Source organism: Parus major, chromosome Z (assembly GCF_001522545.3).
Source record: "Parus major isolate Abel chromosome Z, Parus_major1.1, whole genome shotgun sequence".
In the NCBI taxonomy this organism is placed as follows: domain Eukaryota; kingdom Metazoa; phylum Chordata; class Aves; order Passeriformes; family Paridae; genus Parus; species Parus major.
In genome coordinates, this window is record NC_031799.1 from 38,087,827 (window position 1) to 38,114,504 (window position 26,678).

The 26,678-nt window shown below is 35.8% G+C and overlaps 1 protein-coding gene across 4 annotated transcripts in view; it reads left to right on the forward strand.

Annotated features, from left to right (window-relative positions):
• ERCC6L2 (ERCC excision repair 6 like 2) overlaps positions 1 to 26,152 on the forward strand; it is a 38,554-nt gene extending 12,402 nt beyond the window's left edge. Inside the window, exons 6-17 of one of the 4 annotated variants that reach the window (XM_033511426.1) lie at positions 852 to 1,059; positions 2,464 to 2,604; positions 4,126 to 4,239; positions 5,673 to 5,792; positions 11,884 to 11,955; positions 13,069 to 13,214; positions 18,062 to 18,157; positions 19,543 to 19,642; positions 22,306 to 22,458; positions 23,121 to 23,201; positions 24,134 to 24,901; positions 25,998 to 26,152. In XM_033511426.1, the coding sequence (XP_033367317.1) occupies positions 852 to 1,059; positions 2,464 to 2,604; positions 4,126 to 4,239; positions 5,673 to 5,792; positions 11,884 to 11,955; positions 13,069 to 13,214; positions 18,062 to 18,157; positions 19,543 to 19,642; positions 22,306 to 22,458; positions 23,121 to 23,201; positions 24,134 to 24,901; positions 25,998 to 26,072 (2,074 nt within the window). In that variant the 3' untranslated portion in view covers positions 26,073 to 26,152. Of the gene's footprint in view, positions 1 to 851; positions 1,060 to 2,463; positions 2,605 to 4,125; positions 4,240 to 5,672; positions 5,793 to 11,883; positions 11,956 to 13,068; positions 13,215 to 15,410; positions 15,722 to 18,061; positions 18,158 to 19,542; positions 19,643 to 22,305; positions 22,465 to 23,120; positions 23,202 to 24,133; positions 24,902 to 25,997 lie in introns of those variants that run through there. The other 3 variants (XM_015652931.2, XR_001525425.2, XM_033511427.1) reach the window with 3 other exon arrangements.
• Positions 26,153 to 26,678: the final 526 nt, after the last annotated feature.

Here is a 26,678-nt window from a genome sequence, read left to right on the forward strand (position 1 = left end):
TTTTTCTTCTGTCCTTTGCCCAGTAGATAGGGAATCATTACGCAGCCTTGACCAGCATAGTGCCTTTGCTCTGTCCAGTATGTGCAGGTCATTCTGACCTACTTGAGAGGATGAAAGTAATAATATTTTGCTTTTTTTCCAAAATGTACAAGTGCGTATATTTGAAAAGTAACAGTCTTGTCCAGGAAAAACTTCAGTGCTCAAGGAGAGATGCAACAATTTGTAGATACAAATCTAAACCTCCTGTGAATGCTTTGCAGAGGAAGAACAAAGCAAACATACTTTAAATATAAGGATATACAGAACAGAAATAGCAGGAAGAAAATTTTAAGCTTAGTGTTGCATCTGGTTCATTAAAACTGTGCCGATGTTGTTAGTAAATTACTCCAATATGTAATGCTACCAACAGTTACTAAATTCTTTTTACTATTAGGCTTCTCCAGATTTTATTTAGTTAAATGTAATATCTGCATATTCTGATTTCATAAAACCAGAAAAAATTGAAAGCACAACTGTTTCACTTCCAATTTAGGCTCCTCAACACTAGCAGCCTTGTAGTTTAGAGGTTCTGTATACTTGTGATTTCTGTTGTTCTGCTAAGCTTTTGTTTTTCTTGGGATTGTAACCCTTTTCCTAAGGGATATATCTTAGCATTTGAGTATCACAGAAAACAAATGAAAAAATGTCATGTCTTAAAATAGTATATGTTGCTATTTGTACTTAAAATTTTTATAGTTTCTCTAGTGACTGCTACTTTAAGATTTCTTGCTGTTAGCCAGAAAGAAAAACCAAACTTATAGTATGCTTCAAATCAGTGTATCAATCCCCCATCCCCTTTTGTTTTTCAATAGGGCTGTACCAGGACTTTTAGGTAGCAGAGTACATTTCAAGAAGAAATTTTCTGATCCAGTGGAGCACGGCCAGAGGCACACTGCAACTAAAAGAGAGCTAGCAACTGGTCGTAAGGCCATGGTGAAGCTAGCAAGAAAAATGTCTGGCTGGTTTTTGAGACGTACCAAAGCGCTTATCAGTGATCAGCTGCCAAAAAAGGAAGACAGAGTAAGAGTTCCTTCACATTTCAAATACAATGCTAATGAACGTATCTCTTCTTTTTTGTTTTCTTGTTGTATTTTCTCTCTTGCATCGTGTCTGTGGTTTATGGTTTTCTCTTCATCTTATTAACTTAAGAAGAATTCATAAATTGGAAAAGTACTACTTCAGCACTTGAAGTAGTATGCTTTGTTCGCATAATTACTATGATTGATTGAAATGGAGTTAATCGAGCATGAAAACGCTTGGCTAATCTGACTAGTGGTTTACATATCTGTTTTAGGTGTGTTTTTGTCCTTATTTGTGCAAGCCCAAAGCAATGTAGGTAAATTTCTTGAAATTCTATGTAAAACTTCTGAATTTGCATTTTGACACTTTGTGTATGGAACAGTATTAACTCCCTCATTTTTGATCCCAAAATGAAAGAAAAATCTCAGACAGGCCAATTCTACGATAGGTTTGTAATCCCGTTCATCTGATGCAATTGTAAATATTATATGAAGTGATAATACTTTATTGATATAGCTAAGAGTTCTGCTAAGTCTTCTGAGTAGACAAGTACATAAGCTGGCAGCTGTTTTTATTTTCAAGATTTGGTATTTTTTCTTCATCCTTTGTTTATAATAATGTCATCTAGGCTGTCTTCTGAAGGAAAGATTAACACAAACGTCAGTCGCTTTTCTGAATCTATCAGGTTTTATTCTGTTCATTATCTTGTTAATGTGAGTGTATGTTCAAGTTACTGCTGTATTATTATAGCTCAGCATGGTGCTGCTACTTTGTGGATAGCATAGGTTAAGGAATGATCTTGGGATTTCTGTCTCCTGCTGCTTAAGACTAAAGATGTCATGGAGATGCCACCCATGGTCTTTAAGAAGAGGGGTCAGAGTTTTGGCCATAGCACTGTGTAGATCCTTGCCTTCTCATTGTTTATTCTGTTTGTCCCACTTGCGGTAGTGCCCTGCAGCAGCTAATGCCTGAAAAGGGGAAAAAAGGGCAAATTAAGCACCTTGAAAAACAGAGAGAAATTTGTAATTAACATTATGCATTTACTTCTCTCACTTTTCCTTTCTCCTTCTATTCCTTCACAAAAGCCATATTTAAGGTAAGGGTTTTGAGCAAAATAACATCACTTTCTTGTAGAATGATACTGATATTCTTTGTAGAATTTTGGGGTGGTATGAAATAAATATGCATACATTTTGGCTACAGTTTCATGCTCTCTTGGTGTCAAAATCCACATTTTTTTCCTCTTGTCGGTAGAATAATTTCCTGTAACTATTTGAGCAAGTGTAGTATTTATTTCTACTTTATTTTCAGTGACCTGTGATTTGTGTTTTTTGATGCAGTGCTTTTTTGACTTTCATTATATGCTGCACATGATAAGTGTTTCTTGTGTTTTCTCTTTGGCAGATGGTATTTTGTTCCTTAACTGAATTCCAGAAAGCCGTGTACCAGGCTGTGCTAGAGACAGATGATGTAACCTTGGTGTTAAGAGCAGGAGAGCCCTGCAGCTGCAATAGTGGCCGGAAAAGGAAGAACTGTTGTTACAGAGTAAGAACTTGTCACTCTTTGGATTTTAGAGTATAGTCTCCTGAATTTCTTGAGAGATTCTCTGCTGATGAAGAGCTGATTGAAAAGTTTGCTTAGTTGTAACTCATCTGTTCGGGAAAACCCATCTGGAAACATGGGGAGCTGCATCACCAGCGTGATGGAATTACGTACTTTGGGGATACTGCAGAGCTGCTTTGCATGCCCTGAGCAGGTGATTGTTGCCTATGCAGTAAATTCTGGATCTTTTGTGTTATTAAATGCACCTGCGATTTTGTTGATATTGGCAAGGGTACTGCGTTGAGATGTTCAGTATGTGTCAGGTATGCTGCTCCCAGGTGCTTCCCAGGCAGCTTGTGCAGGAGCTGCAAATAGGAGGCACCCTGAACTCAGCAGGTTGCCTGGGCAGTTCTTTCTGTTCTAATTGCAGTTGTGCCTTCCTGTGCCATTGAGCATTCACTTTGCCTTGCTTCATGAGGGGAGAATTGTAACAGCAGTCACAAAACACAAGCTGAACTTTGTCTATGAGTAACAGCTTTGCAGATTTCTTCAGTCTTCTCTGGACTTCTTTAAAGCTTGATTAGTCTAGCTTTGAACTTGTTTTGCCTATCTCAGTAGACTTAGATTAGGCACAGCTTTTAACACCTTAAACATTTGAAAGCGTATGTCACATGCTTGTTTCTTCCTTTTATGTCTTTGAACTGCTCTGATTCTTGAGTAGTGTTTTGGGGTTTTTTTCCAAATGATGTAGCTTCTTCAGTCTCCTGCATCTTTCTTCATGAGCAATGTGCTTATAATTTTTGTTTAATACTCCATGGATACTAGCCCTCTTTGTAGGTTTTTGTTTCTGGTGATGTTTTGTAGAAAAAAAGGAATGCCAGTGAACTTGATTGACAGTAGGGCAGTAGGCAGGCCTGCAGATAGTTGAGTGCTCTTACAGACTGTCTTACTCCAGAGTTAACTGTGAAATTTAGTGACTTGAGAAGCCAAGGGAAAACAAATATTGATCAAGCCAGCCAACCATAACAAGGAACATAGCTGATGAGGTGGTTGCTGTTGGACTGTAGAATGTCTGAAGCTTGAATTATGCTATTTGAGGTGTTTCTAAAGCTTTATAGGCTTTTGCTAGAGAGAAAAGTAGTTAGCAGTTGAAAGGTAAGAAGTCATTCAAACTGTTCTTGCTTGATTTAATTATTTATAAAGTTACCATCTTCTTGTTTTCTGAAGAGTTCTTTGTTATCTCCATGTGGTGTCTGTAGAAGTTACTATCTGAAATGTTTAGCAAGCAATGAACATAGCTGTAGGGTCTCTTATTGAGAAGACACTTCTGTTAATAGGGTCACAAAACTGCAGGAAAAACAAAACTTAGTTCATTTTTATTGTGCATATGGTATTCATCTCTTGGGGATCAGTTATAGTACTAAGAGTTGTTAAGGCATTAAGCCTGGTAAGAATACTATTTATTTGAGATTATTACTTATTTTCAGTAGTATTTGTTTGCATAAACTGATTTTTTTTTTGTAGGTAAATGCACATGGTGAAACAATTAAATCATTGCGCTTCAGTTACCTAATGATCCTACAGAAGGTTGCAAATCATGCTGCACTGCTGCAGATGGACAGCACTAGCAAGCTGCAGGTTAGTTCCAGAAGTATCTAAAAAATGGACTTGTGGAAAATGAATGGGTGAAAATTCCTGAATGAAAATTGCTACTGGCCACCTTTTTAAGTCTTAACTAACTGCAATTAAGATATTTGTCAAATTCCTTTTCCTTTCGGTCATACTGAATGCACACCTTATAAAGATACTAAACAAAACAGCATGCTCATTTATTTGATTCATGTCTGAAAGTAGGAGTTATAAAATACTGAAGAGATTAGGAGGGAGAGTAATTTTTAATGATTTCTAATTCTAAATTTTTGTTACATTTATGAAGAGTGCCTATAAAAGGAATGTCTTTGTGCAAATAAACAAATAATAGGTAATTAGAATAGTTGTTTATTTTCTCTAGTACTTTATAGTAAGAGATGAGTTTGTTTAAATAATGAGAAATATGTTTTAGAAGAAATTGCTCAATGAAAGATCATCATCAGTTTATCTGGTTGCTATGGCAGGCAACAAGACCAAAATGGCAATTTAAGAAATGCTTGTTTGTGAGCCTTAAGATCCAGTAATGAGGAAATGGATTTAGGGATGTTACCACTTTCTCTTAGAATCTAGCAAGGAAGAGAAATGAGAATGTCCTAGCTAATTTTGCAAGTTTATTCTATTAAAGCAATTTGCTTTTTCAGAAATACTATTTTTAGTGTCCTCTGCATTACACACAGCATATACCGAGACGTCTTCAGTGGGCTTTTTTATGTATGACATACGTAGTTTTTGTTTTAATAACATTTGATATTTAAATTACCTTTGAAATAACAGAGTACCAGTATTTTGTGACTTACAGTCTTCTGTATCATCCATAATTATTAATTTTGCCAAAACCTACTCGAGAAATTAATACTTCATAGTGTTTCTTGCCTTGAGTATTGAAGGCCCTTACATGGGTTATTCTTAGGTGAGAGATGTGATCTTTTCTTTCTCTCTGGAAAAGTGGATTTAAAGTGTGAAGTCATATTGAAGTTCAGAGCTAAATTTAGCAGTTGAGCTTTATGGGGCTTTTGAACAGCTTAAGTGCATTTCCTGCACAGTTTTTGTTGTGGAACAGTATGTAATTCCCCTACTGGCTTGTTACTCCAGAGGATCAAGAGAAATGTTGGTGCACAACTCTTGGGTAACGCAAACCTCAAGGCAACAGAATTTTTTGAAACTGACAATTCTGGCCACGAGAAGAAATTTTGAATAAGATCCATGATTTCAGATTAAGAATATCTTTTGTTTTTAAATGAAACAAAGCAAAACACACAGGATATGTTTTATCCAGCAGTTTTGTAGTGAACTAAATTAAAAACCATATAACTGTGCTTGAGATAGTTTGGCAGATCATGTTTTGACCTGTTTAACTCCTTGCATGCCTTAATACAGCTCTAATTTTTAACATCTGTTTAATCTTTCTGCTTTTCCTCCAGGAAGCACATATCAAACGAGTTTGCAGCCAGGTATTTTCCAGTTTTCCAGATTTTGTGCAGTTAAGCAAAGATGCAGCCTTTGAAACAATTTCAGATCCAAAATACAGTGGAAAAATGAAGGTAAACCTCTTTCTTAGAAGAAAAATAAATATTATTCATAGTAATAGATTTGGCATATATTACATGGTTATAAGAAAATATACACCTGATAGTTTTTGGCATTTTAATTATTCTGGTTTATGGTTGATCATACAGCTGCAGGTATCTCCTGTTGTGGATCAGTATTTATATGGGCAAAGACTGGATAAGACTAATCTGTGATGCTAAAATTTTCTTCATATGGTGCTAAAATTTTTTGAATGTGAAGTAATTTTAACTTTACATGTTTGATGGTGGACATAGAAATGACCCTTATAGTCAACTATTGTTTCATGAAACCATGGATTCCAGTGACAGTCGGCAATATTTGGCAAAGAAAAGGAAGCAAAACAGAATCACTATGTGCTTAATGGTTTGTGCACAGCCTCAATTTTGTGTGTAGTTTCAATCTCTAGTCTCAATAGGCATATGTTAGATTTTGAAAAGATTCAAAGGATGATTCAGAGAAGGGCCACAGGGGTGATTAGAAACTGTGTGTCAGAAGCAGCCAAGTAGGCTGCGACCATCCAGACTCTAAAGAATATCTTAGGATAAACATGAATGAGAGCTAGAGAATTAATAGAATGGAGCTGGTGAAGATGTGCTGAGTGCTTACTGACTTTTTGAACCCTTTGGACATTATGAAAATAATAGTAGTCATGCTAAAGATGACCAAAATAAATGTGTCTAGTATGAATCTGAAAAACTCCTCATCTCAGAATCTGTCTTTCTCTGGTTCCAGAGAAGAACAAAAGATGACAAGATGACATACAGTGTAGATGATGATGATGTTTAATATAGATGAAAAGTATGTCTAATATAGATAATTAAAAAGAAAACCGCACTAGTTTTAGTAGTGCTCTGAAGCTGAGAGTACCTGAGGAGTTAGAAGTTACGCAGAATTTTGACTCTCTGTAAAACTGGATATTAATATTTTCTTCTTGGGACTTAGGGCAGTGGGAGGACCATGTTGCTGTAGCAGGAATGGCTGTTACCACTTGATTTGTTACCATTTAAGCAACAACTTTCTTTACTGTTAATACTTCTATGTGAAATGCCTGCATATTAACTTTGTTATATACACTTAGTTGTTTTGAGAAGGTGAAACTAATTGTTAAATTAGCTACCAGCAAATTTTTAATATATAGCTTTAAAAACCAAATCAATCATCTTCAGGAGTTGAAGAATTCCTTATGAAGCAATTCGGTTACTGATTATTTTACTATGATACTATTCACATTACTATTTTACATTTTTGTTATTATTCTATTATATTTAATTATTTTTATTTTTCCATTGCATTCTCCTGGGAAAGCTGGCAACCCGTGTCTTGGAGGTGTGCACCCTTTGCCAGATTAGAAACTGATTGGGTAGCTGAGCCCAGAGAGTGATGATGGATGGTGCCATATCCAGTTGACATCCAGTCACCAGTGGTGTCTCCCACAGTGGTGTCTCAGTGTTGAGGCCAGTCCTGTTTAATATCTTTACTGATGATCTGGATTAGGAGATCGAGTCTCTCAGCATGTTGGTACACGTAAGATGGGTGAGATTGTTGGTCTGTTGTTGGTTAGGAAGGCTCTGCATAGGGATCAGTGGGCTGAGACCAATGGTATGAGGTTCAACAAGACCAAATGCTAGGTCCTGTGTTTGACCACAACAGCTCCCTGCAGTACTACAGGCTGGGCCAGAGTAGCTGGAAAGCTGCCAGGTGAGAAAGAACATGAGGATGCTGTTTGGACTGCTCATGTCCAACAGTTTGCCCAGGTGGCCAAGAAGGCCAGTGGCATCTTGGCTTATATCAGAAATTTTATGTCCAGCAGGATCAGGGAAGTGATTCTTCACCTGTGCTTGGCATTAGTGAGGCCATGGCTTGAGTGCTGTATCCAGTTCTGGGCCTCTCTGGGCCAGAAGGACACTAAGATGCTGCTGGAGTGTGTCCAGAGCCAGGCAGAGGAGCTGTTGAAGGGTCTGGAATGTCAGGTTTATGAGGAGCAGCTTAGAGAGCTGGGATTGTTTAGCTTGGAGAAAAGGTCTCCCCTGAGCCTCCTTATTACTCTATACAACTACCTGAAATGAGGTTGTGGTAAGATGCTGTCCTGATTCTGGCCAGAGTTAATTTTGTGCAGTAGCTGTTAGGGGATGGTACCTGAAGTGGTGCAGGTATGGCCATGGGGTTATTCTTGCACAGCTCAGAAAGCCAAAAGTGTCCTGAAATGCATCAAAGGAGGTGTGGCCAGCAGGGCAAGAGAGGTTATTTTCCTCCTCTGCTCCACTCTTGCAGTGTACTGTATCCATCTTTCTTAGCACAAGAGGTATATGGACATTTGGAACAAGTCCAGAGGGGGGCCACGAAGATTATTATTGGTAGAACACCTCTTCTATGGGGAAAGGCTGAGGGAGTTGAGGTTGCCGAGTCAGGAGAAGACAAGGCACTTGGGTAATCTTACTGCCACCTTTCACTGATGAAGGAAATCTAAAGAAATCTGAAGGGGGATATTTTACAGTGACAGGACAAGGGATAACAGCTCCAAACTGAGTAAGTTTAGATTGGATAATAGGAAGAAATTCTTCACTGTGAGGGTAGTGAGCCACTGGAGCAGGTTCCCTGTAGAAGCTGTGGATGCCTCATCTTTGGAAGTGTTCTAGGCCAGTTAGGATGGGGCTTTGAATCTAGTAGGTGGCATCCCTGCCCATGGTGGCATGGTTTGAAACTAAGTGATCTTTAGCCCAAACTGTCGTATGATTCAGTGATCTTTGTGCCTGGAAGGAAGATAATGGGTTATATAGCTATCATGGAAAATAAGCTGCGTTTTAGGTCCGTTAAGTTTAACTGGCTTATACCTTTGTGGTGTGGTGACTTGCTTTTTTGTTTTCTATTCTGAATTATAAAATGGAAGCTCTTTGTGATGATTTTGCATTTTATACTGTGAAAGCAAAATGACTCAGGAAGTATTAATTTAGAAAGTTGTCTTACCATAAGAATCTAATCAGAGAAGAGCTTGGTTCTAGAGCTTGGAAATGGGTTTATCAATTTTTCAATGTGTTTATTTGGAAATAACTGAGACAAATGATAGTAAAATGTTTTTAATAACCTTGTAGCACTGTACGACTTTGCATTTCCTGTTCTGTAGATAAATTCTAGAAACTAATTGAAATTCTTTTGTAACTTTCATCTGGTAGTGTAGACTGAATAAGTATTACTTTGTCTTTCAATTTAAAATTCAGTACAAACTACACAGAAATTTTGGTACAGGTGATTATTCTTTTGAGATAAGCATAGTTGCAAAGGAATAGTTTGTGGCATTTCTTAAAAATTTATTCAGGGAAAGGGGAAAGGATGTGGTTTTGTTGTTTTTTTTTAATTAGGTTTTTAGCTAAGCAGCTGTTTTGCAGAGTTGAAAAGGTTCCCTCTGCATAATGTATCTGTTCTCAAACCAAACAGAGATAAAACACACGGAAACATTCTGTTATGGGACATGAATTGCTTCCACCAGTGAAACCAGTTTTGCTTGTATGCAAGAGTTAAAGAGTGGCCTGTATGTGGTGTTTGTGTCCTACCTGTTGCTGTGGCTGCAGTCATCTCTCCGTGTTTTGCAAGCTGTAGCATTAGCAGCATGCCACCCCAGGTTTTCTGTTCTGAGTTTTGTACTACAACAAGAGCCTGGAAAAAACAGTCCCTACAGTCCAAATGTACAACATGTATAACCATTGTTGGTGTACCTGATATGGTGTAATGAGGACACGAATATATCTGTGTTACTGTGGGAGGTGGATAATTCACAGCTTTTTTTTGTGAAATTATCCCCTCCTTTTCATTTGTACTGCAGAAAATACAGTTTTCAAGCTTTGCTGACACATTTTATTAACAAGTGAATTTCATGCTTAGGTTTTTAAATAGAAGTAGTTGAATATCTGAGATCTGAGTGAAAGGAGTGGTGTCCTGCTTTGTTTGGAAATCACCATTTTTCTGTCATGATGTAAGATAGTGCGGACCTGCAAAGTGTAAGGACAAGTATTTCATTGCTTTTGAAACACAGTGATTTCAGATTGTCCAAACAGAAATATTGAGGAATGCTTGGAAAAGAAGATGAGCGAAAATAGCTTTACAATCATGCAGTAATCCTCATTCATACTACCTTGTTTGATTATTTCTACAGTTTTCTTAAAATTGTGTTTCAGAGACACTCTATAAGCTTTCTAAGTATAAAGTGTTATTAAATGTCTGGGCACTTGAAATTTTTTTTTTAAGATTTATTTTTTTAACTGTACACATTTCCACAGACATCCATTTGTGGGGTTTTGGAATACTGTTCTTAATACAAATCTCTTAGGAATAACTGTTGTATTGATTTAATTATTTTTGCTTGAGATATCATCATTCAGTAGGAAAATGGAAGTCTGTTGGAGCAGTCTGCAGGAAATGGTAACCTCTACCATTAAACATAACCCTGACCCAGGCAGGCCTGGCTTTGAAGGGTTAAAAAAACCTGTAGGCTAACTTGAGGAGCTCTATAGAAAAATATATTCTCAAAGCATGAGGTAAAATTTCATCACTTAGAGACTACTCACCATGTGTAGCAATGGGGAGATGTACGTTGAAATCTGTGTGGACTCTTGAAAAGAAAATGTGACTTCTCCTTGAGTATAATCAAGTATTTCTATTTAGGACTAAGAACATACAGGATAATACTCAGGTGCACAAGTTGGAATTTACTTCTCTTTGGTGCAAAAGAATTCATCACATTTCCCTGTTAGAGTGTTTCTTACTCCCAAATACCTAAATTCCCAATGGGGATGAAATTGATCCATTTTATTTAAGCAAATTGTGTGGATTTATTTTTGTATTCTCCTATAGGAAATTCACTATTTGACCTGTACTTTAGTAACAACAATAGCACAGAAGCTAATTCCTTCTGGTTTAAAAGAATGTCACTTCTGTTTCTTTTCTTAATGTGTCTAAATGCAAATGTCTAAATGCAAAGTGTCTAAATAAAATGCAAATCTAAGTAGTATGGCTCATGTTAAATTTCCTGTTGTGTATTTTTTTCCCCAGGAAAATAAATCCTAGTTTATATGCTCATGTACAACGAAATGAGGCAAAAAAATCTGTCATTTGTAGCTTGTTTTCACTTGTAACAAGCTGGCTAACATTTACTAAGGAGCTCATAGGTGACATATGATTACCATTTTATGTTTTAGATAACGTCTAGAATTGTGACATTAATACAAACATTCATCATTATTTGATTGTCAAGGATTTGTAAGGTTTGTAGTGAAATAGCTCTTGATTAACAGTTTATTGGTTTATCAGCGAACAAATACAATTTCAAAAATATTTGTTGACCAGTGGGAAAAAGCTACAGTCATGGTACAGAAAATTCCTCTTTTCCCAATGTGTATGGCTTTTGCACAGTGCTCTGGAGCTGCCACTGCCAGATGTGGACATGCTTCTTTTGAAAATAACAGTATCACTATTATACACAAGGCTCTGGATTATTTGTTTCCCCACCAGAAGAACATTGTGTGTGGGCGGATTACTGGCATTTCAAGGTCTGTGCAGAGTCTGGGAAGCTGGATCCTACTGTAAACAGAGCAACAGATGAGAGTGGGAGCAGGGAGGGGCATACATCTCACTGATTATTTTAAGAAGACAAGTTCCAAGAAACTCTGAACTCAGATGTAGGACAAAAAGTTTAAACAGACCTTGGATTTTTCAGGATAAATGTGTGCATTTTTTAATGAAGAACTCAGAATCTGGGCTAGTGTATGACACAAGAAACATTTTGTTGCAGTCTGTGCACTGACACAAGTACCTTCTGAATCTATCTCTTAGTGGTCTGATGACCTTTTCATATTAGGGTTTCCATGTGCATCATTGAAAAATGCAAAGTTCCAGCATCTCCATTACCTTTGGCCCATTTATTATGTTAGTAAGGATTTTAGTTATGGCTCTGTTTGCCTTTGCAAGTAATTAAGTACAGTATAGCCTATTTGGAGGTTGAAAGCATGAGTGTTTGTGAGATGACCTGTGGATAAAAATTTCTTCATTTTTCTGCTTCTGGTTCATTTACAGGTCCTTCAGCAGCTTTTAAATCACTTCCGAAAAAATAAGGATAAAGTTCTTCTTTTCTCCTTTTCTACAAAGGTGAGCTCCATGTGGTTTTTGTCAGTTAACTGCATCAGTGAGTTCTGAAGCGTGAATCTGAAAGTTGACACCTTGTCAACCACATTTCCTTATTGCTTATATTGTGAGGAGTAATTACGAGGACAGTGTGCTGTACCACAAGCATATTGAAACTTTGTTACCTCATGATAAAAATGGCGATAGCAAAAGAAGTGTAACACTCTTCCCTAGCTGTGTTCAACTGCTATGTCTTAAATTAGAGCACTGTCACAGCTCAGTATGACTGCCATATCATAAAACCTTTGTGTTAGTGCCAAAAGTTTAGTTTCCTCATTCTGCTGACATTTGATCATCGTCATCAATGAAACTTCAATTCGTGCTACATTAGCTGATTTGAACTTAAAACTATCTAATTGGAGCAAGACATTTATGTACATTTTATTTTTAAGGTACTTGCTCCTTGGCTTCCTTATTAGGGAATAACATGTTTCCTGAAATAGCACACTATAGTATTGGTGCTTTTTATTTAAGTATTTCTAATGATAGTACTAAAAAATATTTAAAAAAATAGTAATTTGAGTGGTAGTTCAGGAGTCTTAAATGGCTCTCTTTTTTTGGCTTTAAGAAGGAATGCAAGTTTTAATGTTAAGATGCAGTAGTAAAGTTCTCATTTGTCTTAGGCTGTGTTTTATGACATCCAGTACCAGACTGACTGCTAGTTACTGCGGTCTCTTTCACTCCGTGCTCCTGAACTCTGACTGTGCAGTCTGTACTGGCTGTGGGGCTTATTTATTGTATTTCAAGTAATTGAAGCTTGCTAAGGTGGGAGGAAGCTGCTTAAATTAACTGCTTGCTGACTGGGTTGGATTGAGGACAGTTAGAGATGAAACAGGCAGCCAGGGTTGGATGATGGAGTCAGATTTCAACAGACCAGTATTAATCACTTTGAGTGCTGTAGAATCATGACCAAAGAGAATCATGAATGTTGATACCAAAATGGCAAAGATTTACTGTCATTAGCAATGGATGGTGTACTGAAAATATATTTGATAAACATGGCCTCTGTGATCATGTTTAATTAAAAGATGCTGTTAAGTACTTAACTTTTTCTTTTTTCTTCATTTTTCCACTCAGTTGCTAGATGTGCTGGAACAGTACTGCATGGCATCCGGGCTAGATTACCGAAGACTTGATGGAAATACAAAATCAGAAGATAGGATCAGAATAGTGAGAGAGTTCAACAGCATTCAGGAAATTAACATATGTCTTGTATCTACAATGTAAGAAAATTTAACTTGTCGTTTGTTCCAATATGTCTGTCTAGTGTAAAATGGTTATTCTGCATTTTTCTTGCTGGGCGTATAAGGGATTACTTTTTGAGAAAGTGAGAGTAAGTATAGACTTACTGCTTTGGTCTGAAGCTTCTTAAAAAAAAAAAGAAGACACCTTCTTCCTTCCCCCTTCCTGCTTCTTGAGAATTTCTAAAATCAGAAAGAAGTAGATCTTCTGGATCCTAGTTTTAAATTTCTGGTTGTTGTAGGATTGAGGAAACAGTTTTAAACACTATTATTATAACATTATTATTATGTCATTATCTACAAAAGGCTTTTAATTTTATTGTAGACAGATTCAGCTTCTTGTGTTCTACTAGTAGAACTGGCAAGTGAGTGTGAACATGAAATGCCATATTGAACTGAAAAATTCTCTCACTATTACTGCATTTTATTAATCATGTCAATTACCTAGCATGTCTATTTAAAATGTTTCAACAAGGACTTTGATCGTCCTTTTAAAATGTATTTACCTGTCAGATTTGCTTTATGATGGATAACAAATTATTTTGAAGTAGATTATTATGTTCAACTAAAGTTACTGTTACTACAATGACTATTTGTTTTGTTCATGTTACTTCCACACTTCATCTTGGATAAGTTTTTTACTGGGCAAGGGCAGAAAAGGAGCAAAGAGAAGTTTTGGTCCTTTTGCCTCCTACCCAGAGGGGAAAATTCAGTGAAACTTGATGAAATACTGTTGAATATACAGTCACTAGTTCTTCTTTACTGGAAGGGGGTATGATGGAATTAGGAGGATCCACACTACCTCCATTTAACTAAAGTCAGATGTCATCTTAAAGGCTGTTGCAGGTGGATGTCAGAGCAGTCTTAAAATACTCTTGTGTTTAGGAATAGGGTTGTGAAGAGATTTGTGATACTGGTCATGTACATTGGCTTGTAATCTGTCGACTCTGGAATCTGGCCATCTCCAGGACCTCCATGAATCCATACCCCTTCTCCCTGAAGAGAGAGGGAAATTTCAGAATCTGTAGCATTAGGAAGGACTAATTTTTGCTTCAATCAGTACTGTAATCATAGCCCTGTTAGTTCTCTTTCATTAATTTACATCAAAATAAAAGTGAAGGTCAGCTAAACAGAGATGGACTTTCTCCTGTTTTGAAAGCTTGTGTGTAGACACTACTGAGCCTTATCTGCCTGCTGATGGTGCTGGAGAAAAGTTTTGATTCTGTTTTTTGATAGTTTTACTTACCTTACAAAATTAGTGAAAGGAACAAACCATAATGGAATTACAGTCAATATAACTAGTGTCTTGTAAGCAAAACAGAGGGTGCAGTTGTTTCCCTAGTTTATTACAGATAACAGGAAGTGATCTCTTTTCCTTGCTTGATTCACAGTAATGGAAACATCTTTACATTTGTAATCCTTTGGAAATTAAAAAGTGATTTATCTTAGTTCTACTGTACAAGAGATTTCATCTTTCCTCTCACTCAGGTTTCAGGCATATATACAATTGTAATACTCTTTAGAGTATATTCTGTATTTTTCAATACAGAGTACATTGACTGAATTGGTTCATACTCTTCTGTCTGTATCTTCTTGCAAAGTTTCTGACAGCTGTTCCATGTAATCAACTTATATGTGTTCTGAAGGTCTCATTACTCAGAGAGACAAATGTTGATTTTCACTGAAAATACTTGCGCAGTCTTTTGGATGTGTAAGTGCATTCTGCAAAGGATTAATTCTCTGTATAGTAATCTTCAGACTGTCATTATGTTCACTGGCACAATTAACATGCACCTTATAAAACATAAAGCACCAATCAGAGAATTAGTGTAGCAGTGATGATCCTTTAATCATCTGTTAAATTTACAGTGTTCCTATTTTATATTCCTTTTTTTCCAAAATGTTGTTTCTCCCTGAATTTGCGTATATATATACACCATGGAGTTTTGAAAATTTGTCTATCGGTAGATTTGACCTCAAGTTTTGCAGTTAATATTGGTACCAAGCATAGTCATATGGCTATCCCTAATGCTTTTATTGACAGCTGTGATTAATACAGCTTTATGATGTATTTATAATATATTATGGATAAATATATTTTATAGGTGTTGAGAGAAAATGTAATTGATTTCTTCAGAGCTTGTACATTTCATCAAACCATTGGTTCATGAATTTCAGGTTGAACACTAGGGAAAAATAAGTATACCCCTGTTGGAACTTCAAAGTCTCATGAAGTAATACCTGTTTGAGAATACTTCAGTCCTGCACTGGTGTTGGAAAATGCATGATTATTTAGAAGAAGAGAAGAGGAATTTTAGGCATGCTTAGAAACATTAAAATAATTCCTGGAGTTGCTATAACTTGAGAGGAGAATGTCAAAGATTTCAATACCAGTGATGCTGCTTAGCCATAAGGAGGGAAACTATATGTACAGCACTAAAGTCAGCACAGTTCTGTCCCGTCTTAGTGTTCAGGAATAAATAAAAGCAGTAAGTATGCCTGTCTTTAAATCAATGTTTCTGGATTCTTCTGTTCTAGGCTTTCTCTAGACTTATTCTGTCAGAATTGTTAATGAGAATCTATTTCTGCTTCTTAGTTTTCTTTTATGTAAAGAGAAGTGTATAGAGAAATTTGTACGTAGTTTTTATCATGAAAGGTTGAATATCCACTTCCATTCTACCTGCAGTGTTCTCTATTACTGTCTATTAGTGGACTGCAGTTTGTTACATTTTCCTTTTACAGGGCTTCATTTAGCTTTAATTCTTTCACAGCAATGTTTTGAACAACTTTTAGTGTGCATATGATAACATTCAAAGAACTTTCTGCCACAAAATCTCTCTGAAACAGAGAGCATAGAAACTTTAGAAACCTAGCTTGGTAAACAGAATTATATTAAGCTTTCATAGAACCTTTACTAATGTGTGTAAAGGTACTGTTCAGTACCTTTTGAAATATTGAGTTGTGCAGTTTTAAGGAAGATGATCTTCTGAAAACTGTTCTTTTTTAACAAAAGTTTCTTTATTTAAACCATATCATAATAATTTGCATGTACCAAATTCCAGTAATAACTAGCATCTAGTTAAAGCAAAAGGTAAAATGGAGGACGTAATTTACAATGCACAAACTACTGCATTTCTTCTGTCTGTGAAGTATATAGGAGCATTTATTTTCTGGTTTGGACTAATTAAATTTTTGGGTCATACCTAAAAACATTGAAAGGTAAAATTATTGTAAAGCTAGGTATCCTGTTTTTTTTTATGGACAGGTCATGTTGATTACATCATGACTTACATTTCAGTCCAGCTGCAGGGCTGGTTTGGAAAGATGAGAGGCTTACTAAAAATGAGGGGTTTTTTTATTAAAAAGAAACACACTAAATTACAAAAATACCATAATATATTCTGAAAAAAAAGAACCCAACCCAAATATTGTTGTTCAGTATTTCACAGTTTGAGAATCTGAATCCTCTGGAAACATCCATTAATATTAGCAGGTTTCCATATTCCCTCCCTTTCCAGATAAAATTAACCCAAAGCTAGACTTTACTTAGAAGGAAAAGGGCACACCTGCATTTATGTTGATATGGATTCCATGAAAACCAAAAAGTGGTGGGACTTCCATAAGTTTTTAGTTTCTGTCTCCATTCACTCTTATACCTGAAAACGTTACCTTTTTCTTTGACTTCAAACAAACAAAATTTAAAGTGATCTGTTAAACCAGGCACTTGTTAAATTAAATGAGATTGACTTTTTCAATTTTGCAGTACCTCTTTCAGAAATATAACACACTTGAAATTAGTGATGCCTATGCCAATGTGAATAATTGCTTTAATTGTTTACTTAATAATAGTATTTGGCATGTGCTTGTGTAGCAACTTGTCTCTTGTATGATAGTTGGTTGAGCCAGTCAAAAAAAAAATCTGAGTATTTGCTTGCTTTGCAGCTGGATGAGAAGCAGTGTTTTCCTCACTTTTGCTCTTATCAAATCATTCATGTCTGCACATGCCAAACTCCAAGTAACTGAGCAGTTTTTTTGGGTTCAGCAATTAGCTGCCTCAGGTTAGATATATGTTCAGTATCTTCTCTGGCTTGCAGATTTTACCTGAAAACACTCCACAGCTGTTGAGTGTTACAAGATGATGCAGCTGGTACTCCTGTGACTCCTAACCTCCAGAGCAGACACATTTCTGCTATGACTTTTTTTCCTTTTAATGATAGATACAAATGTTGATCACATGCAGCTGTGTGGCCAACTGCTTTTTTAATAGCTGAGAGTAACTTGCTATACAAATACACTTGTGTCAGTTGTTATTGCTTACAGGTATGACTTACCTGAGATTGTCACCATCTTAATGGAAGCTGCATAGCATTATTGTCAAAAACTGTGTAGTGGGATTAGAGGAAGTAAAATTTCACTTGTAGTTTTCCTGCTTCCATAATGTTAACTGGCATAAAAATGGTTATGAATTTCATTATAGTATTTGAGGGTGTTGTCCTGTGTAAGACTTAATGGGAATGAAGTAGCAACAGGGATTTTTATTAGGTAAGCTGATAGCAGTTGCTTATGACTCAATTGTTCATATAGTCTGTAACAATCCTGATATATAGATGAGAAAACTGCATTTTATGGCAGTGGTTATTTGAGTACTTGGTGGTTATTAGTACAACAGCAAATTTGTACAAAGCTGTACTGTATTGTTTTCAGTATCATTAATGTGGTTTTTTTTTAAGTTGGGGAAGGGTAGGCAAATGCGGACCTAATACAGAACAATCTATTTGCAGGTTTTTTTCTTACTATCATATAGTTCTGGTTTTTTGTTTTGTTTTCAGGGCTGGTGGACTGGGTCTTAATTTTGTTGGTGCCAATGTTGTTATACTGTTTGATCCTACATGGAATCCAGCAAATGATCTTCAAGCTATTGACAGGTACACTCTGAAAATACAGAACTTGATCCATGTTCTTGCATTCATTCTATAATCCTACTGTTCAACTAAAACTTTTCCTCAATTAAGAATTTTTTTAGATTCTCTGATTCATCCACAAGACAATAGGAAAAGTCCAACTTAAATTAGTTTTTAGCTCTTTTGGGATTATTTTTAACCCTAAATTTTGCAATTTATTTTCCTTTATTTGTTTTTTGTGGCAGTGAGCCTAAAAAAAACACAACAAAAATTCCTTGTGGGTACTATAACTTTTTGTGATCTCTAGAATATGTGTGTGTAGATAACATTTTTGTTGTGTTTGTAATGAAGAATACATTGTAGTTGACCCTAGTTCAAATGATGTTTTGAATTCCAAAACCCTAAAAGACACAGGGCCTCTTTTTGTTCTCCTCTGCTTCACTGTTGTGGAGATTAGTGTCTTTTTAGCACTCACATCTATGTCTGATATTATGGTTTTGGAGTATTTCCAGTAATACAGCTTTTTCTTTGAAGGCTTTTTGACTGTAGGATATTTCCCTAGGAATCCAAGGCAGACCTCTTAGTAACTAAAGAATATTAAAAATCTATAAAAATATTAAAACCATATAAAAGTGTATTAAAAATTGAGTAGATTTATGTACTTTCCATGAGCAGAAATACACTTGTTTCTGTTATCTCATGCAATTATGTAATTCTGTTTTAAGGGACTTTCTGATTTCTAGGATATGTTTTGTGCATCTGTTCTAGAGAAATATATCAGAAGCATACATTGGGGACTATCAGAAACATGTATTGGGGACTATCTTTGAAGAATCTTTGTAAGATCGTGTTACTATGAATTGTTTGAATTGTTTTAGCCTCCTGTGAGTTTTGTGGAGTATAGTCTATTAGAAGTCTCAGAATTTACCATTTGAATAAAACTGTGCCAGTTCATTAGCTGTTTTTATGATGTTGTATCTTGTAAAGTGATTTATAAAGTTAAGAAAGGACACCTCCAAGTAATCCACGGATTAATTCCTGTAAAATGGAAATAGGGTAATACTTTGAGAAGAAGTAGATGGAGACATGGAGGGAAAAAAAATGCCAAACAGACCTGAGTGGATGTGTTTTCTGGAGAGGTAGGAGGCAGTTTTTGTGGTATAAAATGATGAGAAAGTTTTTTGAAACTGGATAGACCTGGGGAGAAATATGAAATACTAAAGGAAAAGGAAAGGAATTGCTGAGTAAAATTTGGAAAAGTAAAGAAAACAACCCAGTCAACATATGCATGATTTTGAATAGTCCTGTTTTATTATAATGCTTTCATGTATTTAGTTTCCTTATTGTTTATTGCTACTCCTAAGAGCTCTCATTTCTTAGACTGTTTTTAATGTGCCATGTCCTTGCAGAGCTTATAGAATTGGCCAACACAGAGCTGTTAAAGTGTTTAGATTGATATCCTTGGGAACTGTGGAAGAGATGATGTACTTGCGACAAGTTTATAAACAGGTAAAGCTCACGAACTGTTTAAGTGGGGACCTCTTCCTAGAAATTTCAGGGAGTGAAAGCTAATCTAGCCTATAGTAAAATTGTAATTTACTTTGTGTCTATGGTATATGATGTTAGCTTACTAAGCAAAGGTGCATCATTTTAGTAATTGTTAAAAGAATGGAACAGAATTATCTTTGTAGTCAAGTTTTTCTGTAACTACTGACAGTTTAATTTTGCAATGTGCATTATTCAGGTTATACAGAGAACTGTTTTTATTTTTAAAGTACAACTGTGATAGTTGTAGTTAGTATCTGCAGCAGTCTGATTCAGGTAGCTTTTTCTCATCCAAAGTCTGGAGAAAGTGAAGCAGAAATCTTGCTGATGCTATAGAAGAAAAGCAAGAAGCATTGCAACTTTCCTGATTCTATAAAATATTGTATAAAAGGAGATGGAAATGTTGTGGGCTCTGTTAAGGAGATGAGAAGTGATGCTGCTTACTGAACACTCAGCCTGGATTACTTGTGTTTTCTAGATTTTTTGACTTGCATTGGTAGGCTTTGTCGTGGTTATAGCCATGACAGGGCTAATTTTTGCAGTAGCCAGAAGGGGGCATGGCCAGGGTCTGAAAGTTACTCAAATACCACCACCTGTCATTTCTCGAGAACTGAGGCAATGGTCTCCTCTGGGTTGTGTAGCATGGTGGAGGGAGAGGTTGGGGGTTTTCAAGTAGTGACCACTAAATTGGGGAATATCATTCCTGAACCATGACAGGCTTAAGTATCTAAGATCAGGGAAAGAAAAGTGTGGGGTTTGAGGAACACATACCTAGGAACTGTTTCCTGATGATATCAGAATTGAAACAAAAAATAAGCAAACTCAAACATGATCAGCAAAAAGCAGGCTACAGAATAGTAAGAAACTAAAAGAAGTATGAACATGTTTTTCTCAACAAAAGTTTCAAGTTAAGAAATTAGATGATTGATTTTTTCCCAGTTCTGACATTGCAGACATATAAAGTTGGAGAAAGGAAGAAAACCATTGGGATACAGTTGTCCTGAAGAATGCATTGCATAGAAAAGATAAAAGTAGGTCACCTCTGTGGAAGAATGATTCTATATGTTGAAGAAAACATCATTAGACTTAAGGAATTATCCTAAAAATTTGAAATTTTGTCCATAAAAATGAAAAGTTGTTAATGAGTCTTCAGTGATAAGCACTTGTTAGCTGGGTTATTTACAAGGAGGAAGTTGGAGGCTGAGTGAGTGGGAAATGCAGCAGTAAAGGGATTGTCATTATACTTCTAAAATCTGAATAAGTGACAAAATAAGGTTTTAAGGTCATCTGATTTCACAGAGCAATAGTCATAAAATAAATTTATCCTCAGGATGATCAAATCTTGATCTGCAGTTATGTAATGTGTATGTATTGCATTAAAAATGCTACTTCTGGAAGTGTAACAGGGACTTGTCTGTCACTTAAAGTCAGTGTTTTGTAAAAGCCAGAAAGCCATTTGAATTCTGTTTATTTTTGATAAAATTATCTAAATAAGAAAGTGGAAACTTAAGGAAAAATCAAAAGAAGTAGGTGATGGGCTGAACAGGTAATGGGGAAATTTGCAGAGATTCTGTCAGAAGTTCAGAATAAGACCTTTCAGTAGTTGAAATAATAAACTAGAAAGGCAAGTTAAATATAACACATGGTAAGTCCTAAAACAATATTTGAGGGACAGTGGTCTGGAAACATTAAAGCTAATAGTTTAGTTCTTTAACACATCATAAGCATAAATTGTTCAGCTCTATGAACATTAGTAAGGTTTAAAAGAGTGTTCATTGCGAAGAAACTTCTAAACTTTATTGTTTACATGTACATTCATGGAAAAGCTTAGAGAGGATCCTGTTGTGCAAAATACTGTTGAGAATTCCTTTAAACAGCAAGTATCAATAGGTGAAGTCTCAGAAAGTCTCAGGCTAAGAAAATGAGCAATAGCAGATTACAACCAACTCTATTCAATAAAATCCTGAAGAAGGGCAACCTGCTTTGCAGAAATCTTTGGAGATGGTGATCTCTTAGAAAAAGACTTGGATATTGTCTGTTTGGAATTCCAAAAGGCATGTATAAGTATTGAAAGGACATATAAATCTTTTTTTTTTCTTTTTTTCTCCTTCCTCCTTCTTCCTTCGTCCTTCTTTCTTCCTCCTTTTTTCTTTTTCTTCTTTTTTTTGACTTTCAGTTTTCAAGTTGAATAAGCAGCAATAAACAGAGTAATTATAAGTCTGAGGGCTGGGGTTTTTTTGGCTATACTTGTATTGCTTTCCCTTATCAAGTAAATGTACAGTGTAAAGGAAGGTGAAAAAAATGCTAATAATTTAGTATAGTGGAAGCTGAGTTGTCAAGATACAGCGGAGTGTCAGTGTTATGTATAGGGGGGCCTAATAATAGGCAACAAGGCAGTAGAAGTCTTTGAATATTCTATTTTTTTTTTAATTCAATAAAGCCGAGCAGGTTCATATTATACAAAATCTATTTTACCAATATCTGCCAGGGAAATTAAAACAAAATATCTTCTCTTAGGAATTTCTTCTTGTTCCAGCTAAAGCTGTGTATATAATGTGGGTGCCAGGAAATTCTGATGTGTTGTTGTAGCAAACACTTCTGAAATCTCTTGTGTTGCTCTGTTTTAGCAACTTCACTGTGCAGTGATCGGAACAGAAAATGCCAGGCGGTATTTCGAGGCAGTGCAAGGATCAAAGGAACATCAAGGAGAGCTTTTTGGGATTCATAACCTTTTCAAACTTAGGACTCATGGGTCCTGTCTTACCAAAGAGATACTGGAGGTGTGAAGTACTACCCTTTTACTTTTGGATATTAGTTTTAAATTTTTCCTTTCTTGATGAGACTTTTTGGTCATTGTTTTGAATGGAAACAGTATAAAACAGAATGGTGAAACTTAATGAATACTTGTCTGTGCAGTGAAATGAATGAATGAAATGATTAAATGATATGGGTATGCTAATTACTCATTCTGATACAGACCAGATACATTTCTCCAAATCCAAGAATGGAAAAAGCTTGGATTCTATTTTTCATAAGTTTCCTATATACTTTTTGTATAAAAACTACATTACTTACTCTTTGATACTTTCATGCAACTTTGTGCACAGATACCTTTTATTCATCAGTAACTCAGACTGACCTTTTAAGCCAGAATTCTTACCATAAAAATATCTTTTATGATCACATTAACCTCTTTAGAGTACTTTCTGCAATGTCAGTAACTGTTTAAAAAAAATGTTTGCTGCAGCTAGCTTACATCTTCAAATTTACTGCAGCTTTATTCTGTGTTTCTTTTTCTTTCCATCCTTCCCTTTATTCTGTTATTTTTCCTCTGTTAGGGATTTAGTCTGGCCCTTGCTGATTCTATTTTTGGTGCTTCCTGTGCTTGTCTTTGTGTATAATAAAAATGGTATCTATTTATGTTATGTTTTGATTCCTTTAGAGGGAAGGACAGGTAGAAGCAGGAGTCATGACAGCGACTACATGGCTGAAGGAAGAGAATCGTTCATGCAGCTCAGAAAAGGTAAGATGTCTTTGTGGACTGTAGACCAGAGTATGACAGGCCCCTAGTTCCCAATATTGCAGTGGCAAATATGGGCAATATGTCATTAGGCTGGTAATACTTTTACCCTGTTGTTTAGAAGATTTTGTTTAGGGAGTTGTGGAAAGGAGTACAGTTGGTTTAGATGATTCAAAGCTTCATTTCTGGTTTTGTGGAACTCTAGAAAACCTGGGCTATTTAATTGTTGTAGTCAGACAATTGGAGAGTGATTCCCACTAAACCAGTGGTCTATTCAATGCTGTCTTTTTTTTTTTTTTTTAAGATATGTAATTACATAATGGTTTCCTTTGGAAAAGGATATTATTTTTTGTTTTCCAGCAAAGGTCAGTTTTAATAGGAGCATTGCATTTGTAGGAATGTTTTTGAGTGAACGCCATGTTCAGGTACTTTAAAGTCATTGTTAGATTGGATTGCACTGAACGATACTCTGTGAGTAAATGTCAGTATTTAACGTGTGCCCTAATACCGATCTCAGCCTCCTACTGATAATACATGATTATATGGTCATGATCTCACAAACAGCAGCTTTTTAAGCTTATGTTAAATGCTTTTTGGTAATAGAATTATATCAGGATTAATGTATTAATTTTAAAATGTCTCTTTGAGTACAACATTTTGGTATTTGCTATTCTGACTTCCATTTACATGCTGTCATAATTCTTATCTCAGTAGTATGCAGTTTTGGAGCTGTGTTCTAGACTTTCATATCTTAGAAATGTTTTAAGATTGCCTGGGCATAATTTTGTTTGATTGCAGTAGACCTTGATGAATTTTAGAGTAGAATGTTAGCCCCCATATAGAAGGAAGTTATCCATTGCACTAAGATTGGAATTAAGCATGTTGCGTATAGTATTAAAGTTAAATAATATTGTTGTATTTTCCTTTTTCTGTAGTATGAACAACCAGACTGTCAAGAAGATGGAGATCCCCAGAGGATTCAGGCACAGTTAAAAATAGAAGAAACTGATTTTTGGGATGATTTTAGTGATGATGATATTCTGGAGAGTTCTGTGAAGAAATGTGACAGAAGGAAGCCATGCAATGAAAATAATTTTGTGGTAACAAAAGGACAGCTTTCCTTGATGCAGTGTGGATTCTCCAAGTTGTTGCAGAAAGAAATTGAAACCACCAAAAAAGGAGATGACAATTATAAGTCTCATCATTCAAGTTCTGATGATCACACTATAAGAAAAAAAATTAATTGCAAGCATGGTGGTTTTCAGAAATGTCAAACCAATGTGCCTATTTTGGAGCATAAGAAAGCTGTTCTGTCTCCAAATGGAACTGAAAAACAAGATACGCATAGTACAGTCTGGCTTGGTTTATCAGGCTCTGAGGAGGAAGGGGACAGAAAAAATGAGGATCAAGGTATTCCAAAGCAATGTGATACAGTCATGGAAACTGAAAGTAGTTCTGAGGCGGATGATGACATCATCTTTCCCACCCAAGTTCAAGTATGCCAGCAACCAGTGCTTACTGAAAAAGTTGAAACACATAGCTCTACATCTGAAAATTGTGAAGAGTTAGCAAAAGAAAGAGCTGGGTTTGTATTTAAGGGAAACAGTAGACAGTTTGGATTCCACAGTACTGAGTCAAATTTCAGCAATGCCATGTCTTTTGAAGACGTCAAGAATAACATTGATTTGAAAGGAGCAAGTGACGTAAGTGATGAGTCTGATGATATTGAACTTTCCCATAGTTCTGAATCAAGAAAGCTAGGAACTTCCAAGTGGAAGGCAGGATGCTCCCTTAACCATGAGCTAGATAATGACTCCAAATCTTTGCTACAAGCAAAGAAGCCCCACGGAAATGGAAGGGAAAGTGATTCTCAAAATATTGATGAATTCTCATCCTCTGAAGATAACTTTCCAGTTGAGAAAATTCATGCCAGGAAGCAAAGCTCTAGGTGTAAACAACAGAGAGTCAGAGTTCAGTTTGGGTCTAAAATGCTGCATCCTTTTCAAGATACCTCTGTTGCACAAATGAAGTCTATTAATTATGCTATGCATAGAACTTATGCAAGTAAAACTGAATTTCAGCATCAAGAGAAAACAATTGAATCAATGGACAAATATTTAGGTAACTGTTAAGTTAATTTGTTTGATTTTACTGTAACTGAAGTAATAGCATATGTCTAATTTACCACTGTCAGCAGGTTTTAAGGTCTACTCACTGTACAAGCAGGAACTGTATCTTGTAACCTTTTTTGTTACAAGATACAATAAATGCTCTGCTAAGTTATTATTTAGTAATATTTTTCTGTATCTTTCTCTTTATTAGTCTTACTTTTCTGTCTTAAGGGGTGACAGGCTGCTTTGTAATTCTTGGTTAAAGTCTTACCATCTCTTGAAATATGCTGAGATTGAAGATTTACTAAGAATTCACAAACTAAATATTTGAACTGTAAAATCTTAAGAGTCTTGACAGGGCTTTTAAATTAAATATACAGGAAAAAAAGTGGTGTGGGAGTTTTAAACACCATGTAGAAGACTTGATTCTGAAAGACTTAATTTTAACCACTGATGTTGCAGTCATGGAGCCATAGATACTTTGAAACATCTCTGTCCATCTAAAATAACCACCCTGAAATTCATATAGTATTTAATTAGCTGGATAAATTGTAATGATTTTTTCAACTTTAATGTAACTTTTTAAAAACTACATTGTCCTTCAGTGCAAATGTTTACCTTCAGAATATCCTTCCAGAAGTACCTTTGGAATAACCAACCTCTTTGTATTTTTCTCATAATGTATCAGATGGTGTTCAAGAAGTGGCATATATTCATTCAAATCAGAATGTGGTTGGATCCAGCAAGGCTGAAAATCACTTGAGCCGATGGGCAGTGCGAGACGTATTTGAGTTGAAGCAGTTTTCCCAGCTCCCTGCTAATGTAGCTGTCTGTAGTGCCAAGGTAAAGTGATAATTTTGGAAATGTCATTTTAACTTTTTTTTTTCCTCATTTTTCATCTTAAAAAAGCTCTAAAAAACTTGTTTTTCTGTTACTGGCCACCATCAATGATCAAAGACACTGAGGATGGGAGGAAGACAATGCTTAGTTGGAAGTGTAATAAATTACTTTGTTTTTTTGGGGTGGCTTTTACATTAGCCAGCTTTAAAAGCATTGGGAATTAAACAGCACAGCACCCTCTGTGAGATTTTTCTGTGAGAGAAATGGTAAGATTAAAGATAGGGTTTTTTAAATCAAATTCTGTGTCATGTTTTTCTGATTTGAGCCTTGAAAAATCTTCAGTTTGTCCTGGATCCAGTTAACAAAAATCCAGTTGCCACAGTACATTCTGGAGCCACTGTAGCATAGAAATTTGAACATAAATGAGTTTGCAGACTCCACTGGGGAGGTGAACAAATGTGGTTAAGTCAAACTGTCTATGTTTAATGTCACAAACATAGAACTAGAGTTTACTGGGAGTTCTTAGTTG